Source organism: Copadichromis virginalis, linkage group LG2, assembly GCF_057382275.1.
Source record: "Copadichromis virginalis isolate Kocher_CV1m ecotype Utaka linkage group LG2, C_Virginalis_male_GT1.1, whole genome shotgun sequence".
Taxonomy (NCBI): domain Eukaryota; kingdom Metazoa; phylum Chordata; class Actinopteri; order Cichliformes; family Cichlidae; genus Copadichromis; species Copadichromis virginalis.
The window spans coordinates 22,589,274-22,612,335 of NC_140619.1; the positions used below are offsets into that span (position 1 = coordinate 22,589,274).

At 39.6% G+C, this 23,062-nt stretch overlaps 2 protein-coding genes across 7 annotated transcripts; one reads left to right on the plus strand and one right to left on the minus strand.

Moving 5' to 3' along the window:
• Positions 1-3,620: 3,620 nt before the first annotated feature.
• cab39l1 (calcium binding protein 39, like 1) lies at positions 3,621-12,687 on the minus strand. Of its 4 annotated transcripts, none has more exons than XM_085473855.1 (9): positions 12,250-12,687; positions 11,542-11,689; positions 11,277-11,441; positions 10,977-11,095; positions 7,719-7,887; positions 7,523-7,582; positions 7,375-7,440; positions 7,150-7,293; positions 3,621-6,626 (listed from the first exon to the last, which is right to left on the minus strand). In XM_085473855.1, exons 2-9 carry the CDS (start codon positions 11,656-11,658, stop codon positions 6,435-6,437), a joined length of 1,032 nt encoding a protein of 343 aa, XP_085329981.1. In that variant the 5' UTR covers positions 11,659-11,689; positions 12,250-12,687; the 3' UTR covers positions 3,621-6,434. The 4 variants fall into 4 exon arrangements, with proteins under 4 accessions (XP_085329981.1, XP_085330000.1, XP_085329991.1 ...); XM_085473874.1 differs by lacking the exon at positions 12,250-12,687 and adding an exon at positions 11,932-12,012; XM_085473865.1 differs by lacking the exon at positions 12,250-12,687 and adding an exon at positions 11,885-11,994.
• Positions 12,058-22,811, plus strand: phf6 (PHD finger protein 6). 3 transcript variants are annotated; one of them, XM_085473834.1, is made up of 11 exons: positions 12,191-12,295; positions 17,243-17,406; positions 17,720-17,821; positions 19,164-19,297; positions 19,465-19,511; positions 19,724-19,884; positions 19,986-20,129; positions 20,213-20,317; positions 20,409-20,542; positions 21,741-21,867; positions 21,965-22,811. In XM_085473834.1, exons 1-10 carry the CDS (start codon positions 12,253-12,255, stop codon positions 21,865-21,867), a joined length of 1,161 nt encoding a protein of 386 aa, XP_085329960.1. In that variant the 5' UTR covers positions 12,191-12,252; the 3' UTR covers positions 21,965-22,811. The 3 variants fall into 3 exon arrangements, with proteins under 3 accessions (XP_085329944.1, XP_085329960.1, XP_085329953.1); XM_085473818.1 differs by lacking the exons at positions 21,741-21,867; positions 21,965-22,811 and adding an exon at positions 21,025-21,406 and having other exon boundaries at positions 12,058-12,295; XM_085473827.1 differs by lacking the exons at positions 12,191-12,295; positions 21,741-21,867; positions 21,965-22,811 and adding exons at positions 15,227-15,394; positions 21,025-21,406.
• Positions 22,812-23,062: the final 251 nt, after the last annotated feature.

Sequence of the window (23,062 nt, forward strand, 5' to 3'; positions counted from 1 at the left end):
GGAATTATGCTGTGGAAACAGCAATTTTCCATCTTAGAGCATTTTGAATTCGCTCCAAGAGTAAGTCATATATGGGCAAATTGAAAATACTTTTATTTTGAAAAGCAAAATCAGACTGACTTGAAATTGACATGGTAACATCGTGAGGTTGTATACTGTTGATCTAAAGTGGAATTACCCTGTGGAAACTGAAATCTTCCTTTTTAGAGCATTCTGAAATCACTGAAAGTTAGGTAAATTATGGGCATTTTCAACAGGCCATTATTTTGGAAGGCATAATCAGAATGACTTGAAATTGATATGGTAACATCGTGAGGTTGTATACTGTTGACCTAAAGTGAAATTATCCTGTGGAAACAGCAATTTTCACTTTTAGAGCATTTTGAAATCTTTAAAAGAGTAGGTCGTATCTTGGCAATTTAAAAAGTCTTTTATTTTGGAAGGCATAATCAGAATGACTTGATATTGATATGGTAACATCGTGAGGTTGTATACTGTTGACCTAAAGTGAAATTATCCTGTGGAAACAGCAAAATTCTTTTTAAGAACATTTTGAAATCGTTAAAAAAGTAGGTCGTATATATGCTCAATTTGAAAGGGCATTTATTTTGGAAGGCATAATCAGAATGACTTGATATTGATATGATATCACTGTGGGGCTGTATACTGTTGATCTAAGGTGGAATTACCCTGTGGAAACAGGAATTTTCCATTTTAGAGCATTTTGAAATTGTTCCAGGATCAAGTCAGATATGGGCAGTTTGAAAATGCTTTTATTTTTGAAAGCAAAATCAGAATGACTTGATATTGATATGGTAACATCGTGAGGTTGTATACTGTTGATCTAAGGTGGAATTACCCTGTGGAAACAGGAAATTTCCATTTTAGAGCATTTTGAAATCACTGAAAGTTAGGTCAATTGTGGACAATTTGAAAAGGCTTTTACTTTGGAAGGCAAAATCAGAATGACTTGACATTGATATGGTATCACTGTGGGGCTGTATACTGTTGATCTAAAGTGGAATTACCCTGTGGAAACAGGAAATTTCCATTTTAGAGCATTTTGAAATCACTGAAAGTTAGGTCAATTATGGACAATTTAAAAAGGCTTTTATTTTGGAAGGCATAATCAGAATGACTTGATATTGATATGGTATCACTGTGGGGCTGTATACAGTTGATCTAAGGTGGAATTACCCTGTGGAAACAGGAATTTTCCTTTTTAGAGCATTTTGAAATCACTGAAAGTTAGGTCAATTATGGACAATTTGAAAAGGCTTTTATTTTTGAGAGCAAAATCAGAATGACTTGATATTGATATGGTATCACTGTGGGGCTGTATACTGTTGATCTAAGGTGGAATTACCCTGTGGAAACAAGAATTTTTCATTCTAGAGCATTTTGAATCGTTAGAAGATTAAGTCAATTATGGACAATTTCAAAGGGCCATTACTATGAAAGGCAAAATCAGACTGACTTGATATTGATATGGTATCACTGTAAAAAGACTGTGGTTGGAAAGTGTTGATATAAAGTTCAAATAGTATTTGGAAATACGACTTTTGCTTTTAAGAGCATTATTAAGTCATTGAAAGAGTAGTTCAAAAATGAAGATTCACAGGGCTTTTACTTTGAAATCCAAAATAAGATGGCCTTGATAGTGACAGGGCACAATTAGGGTACAAGGCTGTGTCATATAGATCTAACATTAGAGTTTGTAAAAAAAAAAAAGCCTAAATTATATGTTATTATGTTCTTAACATATCTGTTAATTCACTCGAAGTTGGCTTTTATTTTGAAATCCGGTTTCCACATCCATTCCCGTAATACTTTGAATACACAGGGAACGTAAAACAAACTGGAGGCTGGCTTGACTGCAAGTCTCGAATTGGAGGCTGGCTTGACACCAGTGAAAAAAAAATGCAGAGTCCATTGTGTGCATTGGTGGCAGCAGCAGGGTGGCTCAGTGGTTTACATTGGTGCCTGTAGGTGGCTCGGGGTTACCCCCGCCATCGAAACTGCGCCCAACTCCAGCACAGATCAAGTTGCTCCTCCTGCCGTCGCACTGCCTGCTACACATGAGAGGATCAATCAAAATATCGATAGTATTGATACCAACGATGGTATTGGTATCGGATACATACTTTGTTTCTATCCTCAGAATCAGTGTCAGTCATTCTGAATCAGAATTTGCAAACTGATGATGATTCATCTCATAAATCACGATACTACTGCCCACTCCGCTTGCGATACACCCTGCTCTTTTACTTAGAGCCAGCTTGAAGAACGCATGCAGACGTGGACAAAATTATTAGCCCTGCTATGAATTTTAAAGTTTTTATCAAAGAACAGAAAAACAGAAAAACAGAAAATAGCATTTTGAAACAAACTAGTTTTCTTTTCTTTATCTCATCAAGGTGGAAGGAAACCTCAAGGAGTCAGAAACAATCCTGGGTCTGGGTCGTCTCTTTATTTTCAAACACAACAACGACCCAAAATCTGTCGCTCCTGGTGAAGAACTACCTCCAGAAGACCAAAGTAAAATTCCTGACTGGCCGGCACAAATCCCTGACTTGAATCCCACTGAAAATCTCTGTGTTGAACTGAAGACCAGGATCTATGCTGGAAGATCATGAAATCTGGAGGAGCTTGAGAGATTCTTTGAAGGAGAATGAGCTGGAATTGTTCAGGATACGATGTTTTGAAAAGCTGTGTTAAAAATTTGCTCTGTGTAGCAGCACTTGAGAAATACTAATACAAAACAGGCAACAAGCTCTGGGTGGAAGCTGCCCTCTTTTGTCCTAGGAGCTGAGAGGAGTGACACCCAGTGCGGTCTTCTGCTGCTGTAGCCCATCTGCTTGCTTTGCGCATTTAGAGATGCTCTTCTGCATATGTTGGTATGTAATGATCCATTGGTTTAGTTACTGTTGCCCTCCAATCAGCTCAGAGCAGCCTGTCCAATCTCTGCTGACCTCTGGTGTCAACAAGACATTTTCACACAGAGAACTGCTGCCCACTGGATATTTCCTCTTTTTCAGGACATTCTCTCTGAACCCTAACAATGTTTGTAGGAAGATTCCAGCAGATCACCAATTTCTGAAATACTCAGACCACCCTGTTTGGTACCACAACATTGCCATGTTCAGAGTTCCTTTCCCACTTTGAACTTCAGCAGGTTGTCTTGACCATGTCAATATGCTAATGAGTTGCTCTCATGTGATTGGGTGATTAGAAATTTGTGTCAATAACCAGTTTCCTTCAAACATTATCACAAAACTGGAGGCCATATCACTCAAGCATTCTCTGTGTTCTGAGACATCAGCAAAAATTTATTATGAGGCTGCTCCTTAACTTTATGCATAAATAATTAACTGTTTGCTACAAAGTTATTAGTCCTGAGGTTTTATTGATTTGCACCCTTATTATAAATATCATACATTCATTTGTGGTAGTTTCCTAAAAGTCTGGCGTAATTTCATGAGTTTTATTTATTTATTTACTAAGATGATTAAAGCTTTGCTGTGAGAGATAAACTAATAAGTGACTACCACACTCTGTATCACCCTACACGTTCATGTGTAATAATTGTTTAGGCAACAAAAACAATGCAAAACAAAACATTGCAATGACATTTTATTTTCATGAATGCTCTCACACTTCACTTATCCTTTATAAAGTTATGTACACATAATTTCCTCCCGAAGAAAATAAAATATCCAGTGTGGAAAGGTAAAGAAAGAAAAGAAGGCAACAGAGTCAAAAAACGTAAAGCACAATAACCCAGAAAAGTTAAATTCATTTCATACATATTATTGATTTTAAGGAATTTAAATTTGTGACTACATATTGCCAGTGACTCGTATATTCATAACAGGAGGTAGGGTTAAAGAAACTTGAAATGCTTTGTTTGTACAACTAACACAAGTGCTAACACTGTTGCTAACAGCACCCCCTAGTGGGATGGCTGCGCACAACACATCCTTCTAAAAGTGCATGTCAAGACTGGGGCCAAATTTCAAAGTCTGCATACAAATTCATACGGGCAATAATTTTTTTTCCTCCTTCCATTAATTATTACTGATAACAGACTTTTTGTCCTCAGTAAATCTATAGTCAGCTGCATGGAGACATCAGTAATGACCACTGTGTATACGGATTATTCCCAACGTATTCTCACAGTTTTCATTTGTTTTATAGTTTCTAAACTGATGACATGACAATGCACGGTGTGTAGGACTTCAGTTTATCTATGCATCGTGTACCACATTCACAGCAAGTTTATCAAATTATTTAATGGCTCCTGAAAGTCCTCACTCTTTGTGACGGTCTCATGAAGTGGACCAAAGAATGATCAAGCCAAATCAACCCAACTGAAAACTACACTGTGTGATGCCTACTACAGATCTCTTAAAATATATTTACACTCCCAGGGTTTACATATAAGCAAGTATCGCAGTTAGTAATAAACCTGGTCTACGCATGAACATGAGAAATTAACTGCTAATGTATTTGGGACCTGAAATTAACATTTTTTTAAATTAATTTTTTACATTTTTAAACCCTTTTTTCATATCAGCTTTGGTTTAAAACAAATTAGAAATTGAAAGAATCAATCATGATCCATGAAATGTCTTTAAATAAGGCAAAAATTCATTACAAGGTACCACACTGCAATTCATTATGAATTAACATTTATGAGGTACCACACAATGAAAAGTTTAAGTTTTAAAAAAGGATCCAGTTTTCCATTGTGAAAACCAGGCTGCGGTTCCTGCTCAAGTCGGAACAAATGTATCACATGTCGGCATCCATTCAAACCACTGCTGTGTGCTTTTGTTTTGGTCAAATGTCAAATTAAATATCTTGTCAAGGAAATAAAATAAAAAAAATAAAAACCAGCATCCGCAAACTCAAATCCCATGAGGTATATACACTAACAGTCTGCACAGACAACGCATTCTGAAACGCTGTAATTTCAGCCACTATAACAACAACAACAGCAGAAATAGGGTAATTATTTCAACTGAGCTCTGGTGATGCACGTGAGGAGTAAAGTCAGTGCTCATCATCCAAAAATCTCATGTGGAACAGTGCATGTGGTTATCCTGACAATATTGTGACATGAGATGGGACCTACTGTTCTGATGCTTTGCAGGCATGTTGTTGCACTGTGTCACTGTTATAATCATATCAGAAAAGAGAGCTAACCTAACAATTTACCTTTTCCTTAAGCAGTTTGTCTCTTCTGTATTAAAGTGAATGATGGTGTGGTTAGGAGTTTGCATTTGTGTGGTTTCTGAGGTGAAATGTCATTTTGTTTTAGTAATATTTCAGTCTTCAGACTAATCAAGTCCAGTGTAGCAGTGAAATTAATCAGGGGAAAAACACGACCCTGATTAAAATTATTATAAAAGTCTGTGGTTCAATAACACACCGTGCTCCGATATGAATATAACAGTGTAACATTTTTATGATTTTTTGTTAATTTGTTGCCATCAGTTTTAGAACGTGAAGAAGAAATGAAGCGCATCCAGCGAGATCAATCGGTGTATCCTGGCTGTCCGCGTTAGCTGTGAACGGATGGGCTGGTAGCCTGCAGCGTTATCTGATGCCTTGTTTCTATTTCAGTCATGTAAGCATCGCTGAGCACAGCCTGAAAAATCACAGTACAATTAATTGATTCCTCTATAGTTTTGATTTTCTCTTCCTGTGACAGCTAATGCATTGGCTAGTGCAGCACTGCGGAGTCGTTTCTGACCAGCATAATCGCGTGCACTCCAACGAAAGCCTGAAAACTGCGCAATAATTGCCAAATGTTACTACTACGAGCTGACCTGCCCAATATGAGCCGACGTGCCACTCTTCTAAAGCTGGATTTCTAAAGACAGTCCCTGTACAAAGAACAGCTTTCCAAAAAACAAAAGACGCAACAAACCAAACCTAAGCAATGAGAATAAGCATCATTCAGAAAGAAGAGTTACTGGAGGCTTTAAATGTTTTAGCATAAAAGATACATTAGAAAAATAATATATTTACCTCTCAACCTTTCAATCTCTAAAGCATGTACAAGTTCTGGAAAATGACCTCAGTGCTCGAGCTGGTTGCGAATTTCCATGTATATGGAAAAGTAACAGCGTAAGGTCCAACATTAGAAGAAGGAACCAAAAGGCATTTGGTTATAACTAAATAAGAAGCACTGCGGTTTAAATAACAGTTCTTGGCCCACTCAGGTTGCTGGATGGAAAGAACCTCCACATCCACACTAAGCCAGAAAGTGAAGGAAGTAAACTTAACGTTTCCTATTTTTTATACTTAGTATGAACTTTTAATTATGCATGTTTTTATTTTGTTTTGTTTTTTCCTCTTGAACCACCACCTCTAAAATCTACCACCTGACAGAGCAGTCGTCCCATTATTAGAATGGGACGACTGCATTAAGCTTCCTCGGACGCTGTGGGTCTCTTCAGGTCTTTGATTTGCTTGATCAGATAGTTTTTCTCATCGCAGAACTGCTCGTCCTCAGATCTATCCGTCTGGAAGTTGCCAAGGAACTCCACGAGCTTGGTCTGGTTCTTCAGAAGGATGTCCATCACGGGCTGAGTCTTGTTGGGGTTTGCAACAAATACCTTTGGAAAGATTATGTAAAAAGTTTAAGTACCATTTGTGGATGCAATGCACAGAGTCCAGTGAATCTACTTTTAGCCAAAGTCTTGCACTGCAGCTGTGATGGTAGTTCTTGTTCTGCTTTGATCATGAACCAGTTCTCTTCCTGCTGCAGGTTCTGATTAGGTTCAGTGATCCCATCTTCAGAGCAGATCAAGGACACCTTCGCCAGCTGTAGTCCAACAAGACGGAGTTTGAGTCCTCCTGACTGACCAACTGCTAGACAGGAGGACTCCAAGGAGAAGCAGCTGAATGATACTAAAGACTGGCATAACAGAAAGCTGGACAAATATCCAGCTAGCAGTAAAAACGAGAGGTGAAGCTGTTAGCAGCAACCAAACTTTTAAATAAGAGAAATCACAATGACTCAGCCTGACTAAACAAAAACCCACATTCAATATTAGACCAACTTAAGGTAGCAGGTATGTGGGGTTTTCATGACACAATTCAGATTTAAGAGTGGATTTTGAGAAATTTTTTGCGCACCTTGAAGACGTGGAATGCTTCAAACTGGATGTTTCGGCTGTTATCTCTCAGCAGGTTCATCATCAGCTTCAAGTTCTCTGCCCGACTGATGTACCTCGTCATGACAGTGAAGTTGTGCCTATCCAGGAGAAGTTCACCTAGCAGCTAACAAATAAATATACATGAGTTTACAGAATCAGTCCACAAACTTGTCAGTTAAACTTAAGACTGAGCAGGAGGATGTACCTTCAAAGACTGCCGTTTTGTGACGTAGTTCTCAGAGTGCAGAAGTTTTTCATACTCTGTAAACACCTGATAAAAATGTCAAAAGTAAGTTGGGTAAAGAATGAGCAGTTTTTCCAATTAAATATCAAAACCACTCAAGAAAGCTCACCCTGTCATAATTATTCTCCAGGAAGTCTGCACACATAATCTTGTGTCTCGTGAGAAGATCCTGATGGGGAATAGAAGAGGTCAAGATATCAACTAGGAACAGTCAGGATGTTAATCTTGCCATTTAAAAAAATTATATATATATATATATATATATATATATATATATATATATATATATATAAATAAAAGTGTACCTTGAACGAGGCAAAAGCATCTGAGGCGATGTCAAAGGTTGACAGCTCCACATAATGGAAGAAGCAGAAGAAGTCTTCAGAGAAGAGCACTATCCTGGCCAAAGGCTCGTGACGCAGGCACTCTCTCAGCATCATCCCACAGTTAAGAGCCACTTCTGGAGCCTCGTATCTGCACAGGTTCATACATGTCAGGTCCAAGTGATGGTGAACTCATCACAAGTTATACAATTTTCACTCGAGATGTATAATCACATCCTAAACACTGTCACTCTTAGTTTGACATCAACTCTGTGTTTCCAATGACGAAGGAACGAGATCCTCGCAAAAAATAAACAAATGGATTAAACTAAGGCAGAACGTGAGTACAGCAGCAGCAATCTACACGCAGAGAAGTCGTCAATCACTCAGTGACGCTGAGAATTTAAACTAGGGTAAAACTTATGGAACAGATTCTGTAAATCGCCAAAATATTTTTTATATTTTTCAAAGAGCCTGAAGAATGTGTAAGCGATCCTTAAAACAAATACATAAATAAAAAGTGTTACATCTGGTCCAAAACAAGTCTGCTGAATGGCAGCATCCTCCATAGGTCACTACCCTGAAACCAGATCTTCGCATTTTGGAGCACTTATGTACTCATCTAAAGATGACCAATAAGCAGTGATTTTAGATCAGTTGTGCTCATTAATTATGAAAAACTTTGGGAGAAAACTATGTTTTGTTAAGTGTGAATGGAAAGTCTGAACCAATGAAATTTGCTTACTTGGCAGGGAGAGGAGCACAGGATGCAAAGCTTGTTATACTCATTCAAGCAGGTAGAAAAATGGCAAGGAGTACACCAAGCTTTTGTTTGAGAACTGTTTATACAACGTCACAATAGTAACTTTTAATAAAAAGGCTGCCGTTTGCTTTCAAAGGGTCTCATTAACACTCTCAGTCTTTATTATTTACAGTAGTGGACGCTGTACTATTTCTTAGTGTGATATATTCTTTGGCTTAAATCAAGGAGCTGCAAAGAATGCATTATAAGCCCTCTCATCAATCTTTTAAAGAGACAGTATTCAGATAAAGGTCAATTAAGTTAATGCCCATCCAGGTTTCATCCCTATATCCTCACAACTATGACAGAATGAGCCATAACCCTCTTATGCTAGACAGTGTCCCTTAAGCTCTGCCAGATATTTGACAGCACATCAAGAAACGTCAAAAGCTTCTGGTCGCTTTGATAATTAGAAACGCAACGTCCCATATGGAGCTGAGAAAACGTTAAAGTCCAGTTTATAAAAAACACCTACCAGTCTGAAGGTAAGGATTTTGTAGTTCGATCACGATGGACCCTGTAATAGCATATGTTATCGCACTGCTCTCTGCTGCTGCAGGTTAGTTATGAACTCAGAAGACTTGTACAAACAGCTGGAACACAAACTACCGTCACTGCTGACTTTGATTAATCCAACCTGTCGCAGACTTCTTCAGACAGAGACCTGGCAGAAACTTACGTAAACTTGGATTTTATAAACATTTCAATCTGTAATAGATGTGAAATGATACAAATGACGCAAAGTGAACAACGTTAACACAGATGTGAAAGGCATTTTGTGATTTTCGAGAGGTCTGTGCACTCATCGGGCCATTAAATGTACACAAAATGTGCCTTTCGAATTTTGTGCTAAAATGTGGAACAACCTAGATGTTCATGCTTTGTCCTCTGTGACATGTACAACAATTTATTTAAAGAACAATCTGTTTTGAGGTCTTAATGAGCTTGGGCAGCGCAAGACTGTGAAACAGAAGGAAAGCAGGTGTCTCATACAAACTTCTTTTTCTTCGCCCCCTCATGTTGTTGCTCTTTAAAGCATTCTCATGTTTCTTAACAAAAGCAGGGCAACGCAAGATACTGGCGCGAGACATGTGAGCCTATCTGCATTCAGATTCTTGCAGTATTAAAAGCTGTGACTTTTTCCATGGAAAAGTAGCCGGGGGGCCATTCAGCTGACATATTCAGATGTCTCTGATGAGCAGAGAGGACTGGACGTCTGAAAGAGGCTTTGAAAAGGTGATGTGTGGGAACCGTTATACAAATATTTTGGTGGCATTTTTCATGATCCCCAGGTTTATTATGACCACAGAGGGCAACAACAACAACAAAAAAAAAAAATCAGTTTCTCCACACCTAATTTTTTTTTTTTGCCAGTCCTGTTACCCACTGTCCACTTTTTGTGAGTCTACACAGTTTTTTCCTTTTATCTATTGGTTTAATGGTAAATAGTAGAAACAGCCTGAACAGCATTATTAATAAAAGTTGTTCACAAGCTCAACAGTGAACCAAAAAAAGATTTTTTTTTTTTTTTTTAATGAAAGCAGGAAGTGTTTTGGCTGAATGTGGTCTTGTAAGTGAGCTGCCTCTGCAGCCATCAGAGTGTCGTAATGTTTTACCTCTTTGGACAATCTTTCCCTCTGCAATCATAGTACAAAATGCTCTGTGTAGTTTATATTCTATTAGTATTTTTTTAATTCATATACATTTCTATTTTAATCCATCTCCTTCCACATTATTGCCCATCCGTTTGTATGAATGTTCCTGTTTTGTGTACAACAAATCGCTCCTAGTGGGATCAATGAAGTTGTTTGGTATAATTTTGGGTTGAACGTGCCATTTCTAGATCTCATTTTCCACAGAGAGGTATTTTTTTCCTGTGCAAAAAAGTACACAATTTCCCCACGCACAACAAGGGAGTTCATTAGCAGTGTAACAAACCGAGACATCAACGTTAAATGTCAGGTTTTGATGTCTGCCTCTCATAAACAAACCAAATCTTCCACTTTATAGTTGTGACATTTAACCGGATAAGATGGCATTCGATCCACCAAACAGCAGCCGGAGCATGCAGCTGGTCTCTGAGTGAGTGAGCAGGATGACTCAGTTTTTCAGAGCTGTAAAACTAGCACTGTACTTTTTGCTTTATCCATCATCTACATGTGTAGCCCACATGTGAGCAAGTTCATGCTTGTTCCTTTGGGAGTTGTTGAAACTCATACTGGCTAATGCAGAAGACTGCAAGGCATGTTAAAGGAAGGTATTTGTACCTAAAAAGCAAAAACCAAATGCTTTTTATTTCATGCTAAGGATTTGTTTGTTTGTTTATGAGGCTCTGAGGGTGGATTTGTTGTTAATGCATATAAATGGACAACGAGCAGTCAGATTGAAGATCAAATGACCAAACACTGAGTTTCTGTACACTGAAAATATGAACTTACCCTTTGAGAAGCATGAAGAGGATCTGTGGGTGTGTAGAAATGTATTCTACCGTGGGCGTGCGGGTGCCAATCTGACGTCTCACGATATTGCTGAACAAATGGACCACATCCTTCTTCCCCTGCACAGTAACAACCACTCAGACTGGGTGCTGATATACACAGGGTTTTTTTGCTTTGGGCATAGACGTTCAAATCAGGCATGCAAACACGCACTCCCCCTGATCATTCAATGTGTGCACCAAGCAATCAATACTTTAAACTCATAAAGTCAGTGCAGAAAGAAGGCATTTTTTCTCCTACCTCAAAATCAATCTTCTGTAGGTTTGCAATGAGAGAAATTAGAAGGTTGGTGTTGTACAGCTCCTGTGCAAGCTGAGCCACTGCTTCAGTTTGGGGCTCCTTGTCACCTGTTCCACAAAGTACTTCCTTCAGTGAGGCAAGATTTTTGGACACCTCCTCTGCAACCTTAATAACATGAGGGGGTAAAAAGAGTATGATCAGCTGCTGCTCAGCGTTACTGTAATTTTTAACATTCATGCCATCCTCAGAGAAATCCACAGCTGACCTTTTCACACTTCTTGCTGTCACCAGCATCCAGCTTTTCCATATATGCAACATGGTCCTTCAGACTCTTCACTATCTCAGCTGGGTTCTTCTGAGACTTTCCAAAAGGAAAAGGCATGGCTGAAGACAGGTAATCTAAGACCAGATCGCTGATGAAACATAACACGGGTTTTTAAATTGTGCAAATAAACCTATTCGACTTCCTGCACCGCTTTGCATCAGGAAATCGCTAACAAAAAAACAACAAAAAAAACTTCACCTGATGAGCTAGACATGAGTGAGTTATGGCGTTTGGCTAAAGACAGAAGCTCATAAGGAAGAGACTAAAGTTTAAAGTAACTCACAACGCTACTTCACGTTAGTCGAAAAAAAGGCTAGCAACTTTTCGTACTTAACGTTTCTTACGTCGAGTTTAGGGTGTATTCATTATATTAGTCTATATTAGTCCACTTTCAAACTAAGCGGGGTCAGCTGAACAGTAGAAGCCAAGCTTTCAAACCAAAACAAGGATGTAACGGAGAACAGGACGTCAAAATGTCAACGTTGCAGCATGCTCATCGGAAAAGTTGAGCTAGCTTGTGACCTAGTTAGCTATAGCTAGAAACAAGGCAACTACCAACAGGACGCAGTTAGAGAAGGACGGTTGTGGGGAAGCACACACGCACAAAACACCCTGCTGAAATATTTACTTCAGGCTGTGTACACTCACCGAATGAAGGGTAGCTTTGAACTTCAAAGACGCTCGGTGACCAAAGGTGAGCTAGCGGGCTAGCGAGTCGTCTCCACTTTCAATATCCACTGTAACGTTACTTTGAAAAAGTCTGTAACGTTGTCTGACAGCTGTAGCTACCTAACGTCCCCTAACTGTAGCTACAACTTCCTCAAACTAGAGACATTCATAGCAGTGATATTTGACGTAAATTTCACTTCTAGTGACCCCTGTCATCGAACTTGCTAGCTTCCTAGTTATTACAGAGTGACTTGCTGCTGGGCTTGCCCGTCTGTCAACTTCATTTCCCTGTTCTTTTCTGCCGAAACACCCGTCCTCTTCTCATCCCGGGGACAATGGGCGGTCATGTTTTGCTATGTAATATGACTGACACCAATTTTATCCTATCACTTTTGCGTGATGTGGGCACGCCCTCTACCCCACTATGGGAGCGCATGTTTCACAAAGTTACATACTAATGAGGGGGAGTATGTTGCAGAGGAAGCCACTCTACCGGACATCCCGTTAATAGAAATCAAGTGCATCTAAATTCTCGGGAAGAGATGAGCCATTAGTTGAGAAATAGCTCGTGTTTTATCTGTGGTTATGAAATCTAAACGTTGTAAAAATCGGCCAGAATAAGAAACAGGATTAGTTGTTTTTTTTTCTTTCTTTCATCTAATCGCCTTTTGGTGATTTCTTTGTTGAGTCACAAGAAAATTCAGTATCCAATAGCAACATCTATAAAACACATTTCACTAGATATTATCAAAGCAAGCAATTTCTAGAACACATATGGACCACAAAAAGTTCCTCAACGTGAATAGTTACCAAAGTCTTTCTTTAATGTATGTCCACTTACCATCACTTAATAACGGATGACAGGCATAATGAGTTGACTCTCCTCTGTATTCTCCAACTACATGTTGTCCAAATTTGCGATAATAACCACACTACATTAACAAACCCTGCATATAAGCTTTTTACTTGCATTAGTGAAACTTTGAATGTCATTTAAGGGAACATATGGACACTTCACCTTCAAAGCTCTTCTTCGGGAGGTGGCTGCGTTTTGCTCCATGCTCTGCCGGGGTGATCCCACATTGTCTTAGTAATGTTATATAATAATATTGTTGACGTCCAGGCTTTGCGGAGGCCAATTCATGACTGGATTAACAGTCCATGTAATAATCAACACAACTGCTTCTGAATTTCAGGTGTGTGGGCAGGGCCGACGCCCAGGAAACACTCCACCTCTGGAACACAGGCAGGAACCCACACACACGAACAGAGGAGAGAGAGAAAAAGGAAAGATGGTTGGAGTGAGAGAGGTGGATTCTAGGTATAGGGTGGGATAATGGAAGAGATCCATAAAGGAATTAGCTGAAAGAGAACGATGAAAGCATGCAAAACTATTACTAAAAGAAAGTCTGGCTCCTTGGAAGCAAAATACAAAGAACGGAGTGGCAGCTCAAGACTTTTGCACAATGCTGTATGTTTTTAGAATAGTTTAAACCACAGGTGTCAAACATGAGGGGATCCAGAATTGAGCTGGCAAAGACTCCAAATTCAGCCCACTGGATGGCTTTGAAAACAGTAAATGAAGGGCATAAATTTAGACCATGCAAGTGTAAGTTTTACTTTTCCTACTGATAAGGGTGTCCTTGACATTCATATCACACTAAAATAATAAAGTAATACGTAAGTAATTAAATGAAATACTGTGGAAATTTCTGGGATTTTTTATAGAACTTTTTCTGTAATTTTACACATTTATTACTTCATTATTTTGTTTATCACCGTTCAGGTCATGTAGAAAAACTGAGGCATTCTCTTGAAATTGTACTTTTTTATATTAAGATATCTCAGGGTTTAAATGCAAGTTACATTTCTTTAGAGTGACAGAAAGGGGTGTTTTACAGGACCGCCCGGCTTAAGATCAAAGTAGGATGCACGTGTCTCATGACATAAAATAAGTTTGACATCACTGGTTTAAACTTTTCCTACTCAGGGCCCCACCATGGTGTTGACATGCATTTTTTAACATATCCCAGACTGTGGTGCCTTAGAGGTCCATTATTGTCCCAGTGCATAAAAACTCAGCTGTGATTAAGCTTGTATTGAGCCCCTTACTGTGCACACTACTCACACGTGATTGCTCAGCAAAGTATCCGGGCAATCATATTGTGACTTTTACAGATGATGCAGCTGTTGCAATTAATGATGAGTCAATGTAGAGGAGAGACGTGGAAGAACTTGTTGGCTGGTGTGATGCAAACAATTTGTGGGAAATTTGGGGAACATAAAAGAGATTGTGGTGGTAGGAGGAGACCTCACATCCTTCAATCCCTCCTCATTAGAGGAAAAGCTGTGGTGACCATAGTCAAATACCTGACTCTGCATATACCCAGCAAACTCAAACGGGCCACAAAACAGACAGTATTATTAAGACAACTGTTTTGTATGATGAGGAGGTTGATCTATCTATCTATCTTTTAATGTGTGTCACGGGGACCAAACTTAGATCCATCTGTAATTACATTACATTACACAGTGTAAATGGCATTTATTTACAAGTCCTTCTTTGATGGTCTCATGTGGCCCGATGATATGTGATAAAAATGTGATAACGTACAAGGTTTAGACACACTTATCTTTGTAGCAATATTACAACATGAAAGAAAATAAATTAAATCAAATGGATTTTTTCTTAGAAGAGACCTTTATTTTTGATAATTTAAAACAAAAATCCCCAAAACATGACAACATGGGCTGATTTTAGCTATAACAGCAGCAACAACTTATATTTAAATTAAAATCAGTACTAGCTTTTACTAAACCTGCATGTCCGGCCATTGTTCTGCTCTGCTTTTAGGAAAGATACACTTCATTAAAGCCATTTCATTTAGGTCTTTTTTAAAAAACAGTTTTACTTTTTTTTTACGCCTGACACGTAAGTTTGTCGTCATGACTTTTATTGTGAAAGCCAGACCCGGAAGTCCTAGCGCCGTGGACATTTTAGCTAGCTTGGTGCTATTGCGAAAAGCACACGATCACTTCTGAAGGACGGAAAGAAACACAGCCGCTGGCCGGAGCACTTTTCCTTCTTTTGTAGCGTTTCGGCGCGATAAGATTACATTAACAGGTAAGCTACGAGCTGTGAATCCACGGCTGGATGATACCCGCTGTGTTTTATGGCCTGTTGTCGTTTCAGGCCGTATTGCTTGCGTACAAGCCGAGCTGCTCGCTTTTCACAGGGATACATCACGTATGGCGCTCTTTACTTCGAAACGGTTCGCAAAGACCCGCGCCTGTCATGATAATTTCCCACATTTAAAGGGAAATATTCGCAGTTTTTCGACTTCCAGTGAAATCATAATGTCGAAGAGTCACATTTTCCTGCAACCGACCTTTATTTCTCTGCATGAAAAGGCCTTGGGAGGAACATTTCGCGGCGCTGAGATGTTCGTAGTAAAAATGTTTTCAGTTATAACTAGTTTGGTGGAGAAAGAGTCACACACCCCCTTTAATTCAAAAGTTTGTGGGAGCAATTTCAGTCGCTTCTTATGTTTCGCCCCTTCTCGTCAAAAATCCCCCCACAACTATCGTCTTGTAGTGCAAGATTGTGATGTGAGAGCGATTCAGAGAGCAGCAGATGTTGAAATATAGTCTTTTTGGTGTTATTTGCTCGGCCAGTATTGTGTGTTTGCACGCTGAGCTCTGTTGCTGGAGCCGCCGCAGTGAAATCCTGGCCCTGCTGTCATGGCTGTAATGGCTCTATCAAGGCGTCGCAGCGCACTGCTATTGTGATTCTTTTTCTTTCTTTCTCTAATATCTACATAAAATCACCCAGTTTCGTTTGTGGATTGATTATATCTTTTAAGTTTTCCTTTGCTTTTTGGGTTATTTTCCTTTAAAGAATGTGTGCAGAGCACTATGACAGCGGACTATGTGAGAATAACAGCACGCGTTTGGGGGTTTGATCCACCTATGCACTCTGAAGAATACACTAACGGATTTGTTTGAATTTTAATAAAATTTAGATTAATACATAAATAAGATGTGCATTTAAAATTTAGCTGGCATTGAATCAAAAACAATATGAAACTTGAAATCATTCAAACTCCAGGTAATGCCTGTGTACTAACTAGTCATCACAAATAAAACTGCTATGGAGGACATTATAATTAAAAGTACTCCGGGTTGCATCAGATGTGCTCCACCAGCTTCTGCTGATTTCCCTTCCTTTTTAATCTTATCTAGGCTTTGGATGACTGGTAAAGGTTCCCTGTATCCTCACAATATGGCCTTCAGCCATGACACTTTACAACAGGATTTTATATTTGACTGCCTTCTTCACACAAAAACTGTAGGTGGTTGTTACTTTTTTTCCCTCTCCATTCAGCATCTAGAAAAAAAAACCCCACATGCTCTGTTAGAATAAACTTTATGAGATTCTGAAGTTGGAAAAACTGAAGTGAAATGGGAAATCCCCCCCCCCAAAAAAAAAAAAAAAAAGTGTGATCCATTCCTGGCTTTGCCAAGCAGCACTTAAAGCAGGCACGAGCTGCTCTGTTGTGACTTTCCCCCTCTGTTTTGAAGTTACTTGTCTGCGAGTAGTTGAAAGTTTTTGTTTCCTGCTGTTTCTGGAAAAGAGTTTCTCGTGGCTCCTTTCCAAAGCAACTTATGTGTTATTTCACTTAAGTGAGGGCGTGGGGTTGGGGGTGTGTGAGTCCAAGAACGTGGTTTATGCTTAAATATCCAAACTGTAAGTGATGTTTCTATTCATCACTCACTCTTTGCCTACGTTAGCGGTGAGTACTGTCTTGTAGTTTCTAGTTTATGAGCGGTGATTAAACTCCATGTAGACCAATGCATCATAGTGAACATTTCCTTTGATTCCATCCCTGCTAAAAGAGTCTACAAGCTTTTGCAAGTGAAATTTATCTTGTTTTTCTTACTTTTTTTTTTTTTTTTTCCTTTTCTAAATTAGATTCACAAACAAAAAAGCCTTTGGCCATGTCAGGACAGAGGAAAGGAGCCGCAGCAGCAGCACGGCTACCCAAATGTGCCTTCTGCAGAACCAACCGGGACAAGGAGTGTGGGCAGCTGCTGATGTCTGACAGCCAGAAGGTGGCAGCCCACCATAAGTGCATGGTGAGGAAGCCGCGTTGTTCTCAGTTTTTCAGCCCGGGATCCGTCATCCAAGCTGCCTACTTTGCAGCCCTCTGCCACATGAGCAGAATAGTGAACAGCTCACGTCTGTTTTTGTTTTTATTTCTTCATGCAGTTGTGAAATGAAATGATTCTTCTCCCATAAATGATCTAATGCCTTTGTGGAAAACTGTACATCAGCAATAGTTAAGAGAAATAATCCCAGAGATGTTCTGTATATCAAATTCATCCTTATATTAATGCTACGTAAATAAATTTCTCATTATTTTATTGCTTCTTTTTCTGTCCTCTTCAGCTTTTCTCTTCAGCCCTCGTCACATCACATTCAGACAGTGAAAACATTGGAGGATTTTCCATTGAGGATGTGAAAAAAGAGATCAAGAGGGGAAATAAACTGGTGAGTACCTACTGTTGTGCTCAGGTCAGCAGATAGGCTGCATCCATGGGTTAGCACCGCTGCCAAATTAGTGTTAAAGGCCCAAATTTTCAGTTCAGAGACTGTTTAGCATCTGAAAGCAGTCGTGGAATCATTCAAGGGAATGACCCTGAGCGCATTTCTCTTTGAGGAAATTGCACATCTGTGGCTGTACAATGCCTGCTTCTAAGTAATAGTTACTAATGCCAAAATGTACTCATAGTTTTTACTGCTTTTGCTATAATCATCATCATCATTATAATAATGGTGTCTCACCTTTTAAGCTGTGTGTGTGTGTTTATGTAACTATGCAAGTTTGCTACAGAGGACTGGGGTTGATACCAGCTACTATTATTACATTATATCCTCTTTCTTGGCATCTTTAAGTGGGAAATGTCAGCTGTTCTCATCCAATAAAAGATCTAAAGCTGCTGGTTCTTCTTGCCTCAATCTGACACACTGTTAAATAAAAAGATGGCTTTTCCAGGATGCTTTCAAAACTGGTTGTGTGTGTGTCAGTGTGCCACTGAATGCTAATGGGATGCACTGCAGTGGTCTGTAAGTGTGTGCTTGCACTATTCTGTATTTCCTGTATATAAGTGTGAGAGGGGTGTCACACTGAAATGCAGCTTATTTCAAAATGAGAATTGATCTGCAGAGCTGTGCATTAATAAGTTGCACATGTTGTATTTGACTTATTTAATAATTGTTTTTGTTACATCATTACTTAGTAAAGAGTAAAAAATGTAGCCTTTAAAGTTGTGCGTTTGCAAACATTTTAATTTGTTTCCCAAACCTTTCTGCAGATTGTCACTGATTCATCTTTTGGATATTATGTTGATGAATCGGCTCATATTTCTGCCTATAAAACGTTAAATCCCTTCCTTTAAAAGGCAGGTCCTATTTGACCAGTAACTACACGTTTGGTGTATGATCATAAACAACAAAGCATCCTTACATTTTGGGGAAAAAATAATTAAAAATATTCATCAGTTTTTAAAAATAACGCTCTCTGATCAGTTCAGTGTTCATCTACAGACGGTATGTTATCAGCCGCTCTAAGCTTCCTGTGCTGGTTTTCTTTTAAATTGTATCACATTGTTTTCCTTTTGGTTTAACCTTCCCTGCTGATTTTAATTTGTTCTTCTCTTGAATCAATCAGCGGTGTCCCACTGGGACATGTTTTTAATATTTTCATATGACACACCAGACCCATAATACTTGGAGCGATCATTTCTCAGATCCACGTATGAATGCGTTACTAATGGATGACTGTTTTGAATCGGCGTACAAAATAATGTCGCTGCATCTGCTGTTGTTGTAGATGTGTTCTTCTTGTCACCGACCGGGTGCGACCATCGGTTGCGATGTGAAGACGTGCCGGAGGACGTATCACTATTACTGTGCTGTTAAGGACAAAGCCCAGATCAAAGAGAATCCCTCGCAAGGGATTTACCTGTAAGACTCTTACATTTGGATTCTGCTGAGCATTACTGTACAATAAACAGTCATACACCCAGGCATTTATTAACTATAGCTGCACAGCTGGTCATTAATCTCAACCATTTGTCACTCATATTCAGTCCTGGCGTCTTTTAACTGAACTCTTTTATTTCTGATTGTAGCGTTTACTGCCGCAAACACAGGGATGCTTCCCAGGATGGCATTCAAGGTAAAGTTTACTTTAACATCAGTTACACTGCTACTACTTAACCACAAGCCTGTGACATTTATCATTGAACCTGTGCAACAACAGCCATTGTTAGCAGTATTCTGATTTAAAACTGTAATCTGTTTTATTGTCAAAACACTTCCACTTGCATGTGTCTTTGTGTTGTTGTGAAGCTGAAATTTGTGAAACCCGATTTATTTCTTTGTCATTAGATGAAGAGGGAGCTGTGGCCGAGGATTCAGACTCGTCGCCTCCACAAAGCAGGGGCAGGGGAAGGTTCGAGAAGGGGAGAGCCAAGGCGGGATCTCGCGGCCAGTCAGAAGACACACGCTCTACCTCGTCACAGGCTGCAGATGAGGAGAGCTCCTCTCACGTACGGCAGCGCTCAGAGTCCATAAAACAATACGAGATTCCCTTGAATGGTGTCTGTGCTGGGTGTGAATTTTAGCTGATGTGCCCTTTTTGTTTATTTAGCGGGACAGGTCACCTCTCCGGACCAGCCCTGGAGACAGCGGCCAGCGCTGCGGCTTTTGCCATGCTGGTGAGGAAGAGAATGAAACAAGAGGCATGCTTCATACGGATAACTCCAAAAAAGTGGCCGCACACTACAAGTGCATGGTGAGAATTCCCGTTCGGAGGGTAATCTGTGGATGTGCTTTTAAAGTACCGCCGGCCTGCATTTAATCTCTGATCTGTTTCAGCTTTTTTCATCGGGGACGGTACAGCTGACCACCACGTCACGGGCCGAATTTGGAAACTTTGATGTGAAAACTGTCATCCAGGAAATCAAAAGAGGCAAAAGAATGGTGGGGACACGAAACAAATAGCAGTTTAAAGTTTTGCATCTAAAATTCGTTTTGACAGAGTTGTGGATTGTGTTGGGTTTTTCCCCCCCAGAAATGCACGCTGTGTACTCAGTTGGGTGCTACCATTGGGTGTGAAATCAAAGCATGTGTGAAGACCTACCACTACCACTGCGGCCTGCAGGACAAAGCCAAGTATATTGAAAACATGGCGCGTGGCATTTACAAGTGAGCAAAACTTCTCTATTTTATCTTCTGTTTTTGTGTCCTAAACTGCTTAATTATATATTTATTGCACAGTTGTGGTCTCATTATAGTGACAGTAATTGTTAACACACAATTACTTGTTTTTATGTGTGATCATCAAGAGCATTGCAATTATTTTGTAACTCAGTTACTGACGTGAATACTGGATCACAAAGATAATTAATGGTTGTCTCAGTGATGTGCAGGGATTTGAATAAGAACACCTTCTGGTATATATTATGTTTATCGTAATCCCGGCCCCAATTTTGTGATCACGACTATGGAAGTGAGGTAGAAAAATTGTGCTCTTAAGACTTTTTATTAATTTTTTAGTGTTGTCACAAAGCATCGAGTGTATCGTGAAAGGAGAATTCCTTCCTTGCTTATTTCTCCTTAAAGTGTTTTTGTTGCTCGTTCAGTACAAGTGTGTGTGTTTCAGGAAGATGCATCTTTTGATCCAGCAGGATGCACACAGTCACCTCTTTCACGATGTTCAGTACATACCCGATGGTCTGCCAGACGGAGTGCCTTGATAGTTGTGTTAGGGTCGATTTGAGGAGCAACAAGCCACGACAGTCAGCTGCTGGCAGGCTGCCCCGGTTCTGCAATGCAGTTAGCAAAGCGGCTGTTGCCAGGTGGCTAATTTCTGAGTTTGTTATCAGTCAGCCTGGAAAACAAAATGTTAATATGATTCATTACAGTTTTTTTGGAGCTCATGCAGGTTGTTCTGATAAACACCATTCACATGCTGTTTTGAATGACTCCTCATTTTTCTCCTCTCCAGCAGAGGTGAAGAGTGCAGTGTTAGCATGACGGAGGTTGCAAACCATTAAACACTAAAGACTTAAGGCAGCAACATGGTCCTTTTTTAAGGTTTGATAAATGGTGTGCATGGTTTGCAGCTGAGATTGCTACATTATATGGACCAAAGCACTGCTCTATCTACACATTACACCTACAGGAGCTGCTATGAAGCTCCCAGTGTTTGTGTCCACAGTGTTTGTGATGATGTTAATGGGAGAGGAAGTTTGGAGCTCTGCAGTAATGAAATCAGCATAGTGTTGGCGGCGTGTTCAGCACTCACTCTGTGGTTTTCCACTTTCCTGAGTTATTCATCACTTAAAAAAACAAACACATTTCCATAACTTACAAACACTGTTTGTGTTTTTTGTTTTTTAAGGCTATACTGTAAGAACCACAGTGGCAATGAGGAGAGAGATGAAGAGGATGAGGAACGAGAGAATCGCAGTAGAGAGAGGGCAGCAATCCACCACGCAGGAACACCAACACAAGTGAATGGCAACTAAGTACGTAACTGCTCCTCTGGTTGTGCACAAAGAATTAGTGTAAAAATGTCCGATTGCCATCATTAACCAAACTTTCCTTATGATTTTTGCTTTTTAGGGTGGGTTCAGTTTTAACAGGTTTGGCCCAGTCGGTGTGACGTAGGAAGAAAACCCGAAGAGCGCAAGACCTCGGAGAGAGATTCTTTTTCTTTTCTTTTTTTTCCTTTCTTTATACTAAACCTTAGCCTACTCACAAAGTTGTGGTCTACAAGCTCCCAAAGTGTTTCACGTGGACAGGATGCCCCCAGTGTGCACCAGATGTCTTCTTCATGAAACCCTTTTTTTAAGAGTTGAACAGGATGACCGGTGGTACTCGGCAGTGCACTGGACTGCAAAAGCATCATAACAAGCCAAGACTTCCCCAAGTTTCAGCTATTGAACCAATTTTGAAAACTACATGTTAATGTCGGGGAAAGGAGATGATGAACTGATCTTCTGATTGTCACTCACTGCCCATGTTGCCACAAATGACATGACCCACACTTGTTAAACGTCAAAGCGTTGTTTCCTCTTCCCTAGCTTCTAAAGGACTCACTTTTAAGAGGGGTCTGTTTGTTACTAGTGTCGATGACGTTGTGCAGTTTGATTACCTTGTTTCTGTAATCGCGTCTTAAGAATACTCTTTTCATGTTAGCCTTTCTTTCTTGATATGTAATATTTTGCTACTGTATTATCATCATGAGTACTTTTGAATATCTGGATTTCAGACAGTCACAATTACAAGTTTTGCCAGCATGCACTTGGATTTTCCCACTGTTAAAGGTGGCATTTTTTATTTAGCTGCTAAAGGGCCAAGTAGAGCCCTTTAGAGGAGTTGGCTTGACTTTGTTTGATGTACTGTTACTTGTATCTCTACAAATGTATCCATGAATGATTGGAATAGAAAATATTTTTATTTTACACTTTTACTGAGTGAATCGAGTTTTTGTTTTAAAAGTGAGTCTTAAGGGTAGTAGAGACTAGAAGCCCTACACGTGGCCTGTTAGAGTATTAAAAGTGAGGGTTTTCCTCTCTTATTATTTACCAAACAAGCAACGAGAAAAAAGGAAAAAAACAAAAACAACCCAGAAAGGAGGCAAGAGAAATACAAAAGTGAGTTTTAAAAGTTTAAATGTGACACGCTAGCTGTGAGAACATGCAGGTACAGTCAGGCCTG

Bases quoted from the DNA above. Each gene is read 5' to 3' on its own strand.
- cab39l1 (XM_085473855.1), bottom strand. From the start codon at position 11,658: ATGCCTTTTCCTTTTGGAAAGTCTCAGAAGAACCCAGCTGAGATAGTG. The intron at 11,442-11,541 runs GTCAGCTGTGGA...CATGTTATTAAG, and splicing joins ACAGCAAGAAGTGTGAAAAG to GTTGCAGAGGAGGTGTCCAA. The intron at 7,888-10,976 runs GTAAGTTCATAT...GAACCTGTGCAG, and splicing joins CTCTTCATGCTTCTCAAAGG to ATACGAGGCTCCAGAAGTGG.
- phf6 (XM_085473818.1), top strand. From the start codon at position 12,253: ATGAAGGGTAGCTTTGAACTTCAAAGACGCTCGGTGACCAAAG. The intron at 17,822-19,163 runs GTGAGTACCTAC...CTGTTGTTGTAG, and splicing joins TCAAGAGGGGAAATAAACTG to ATGTGTTCTTCTTGTCACCG. The intron at 19,298-19,464 runs GTAAGACTCTTA...TTCTGATTGTAG, and splicing joins CCCTCGCAAGGGATTTACCT to CGTTTACTGCCGCAAACACA.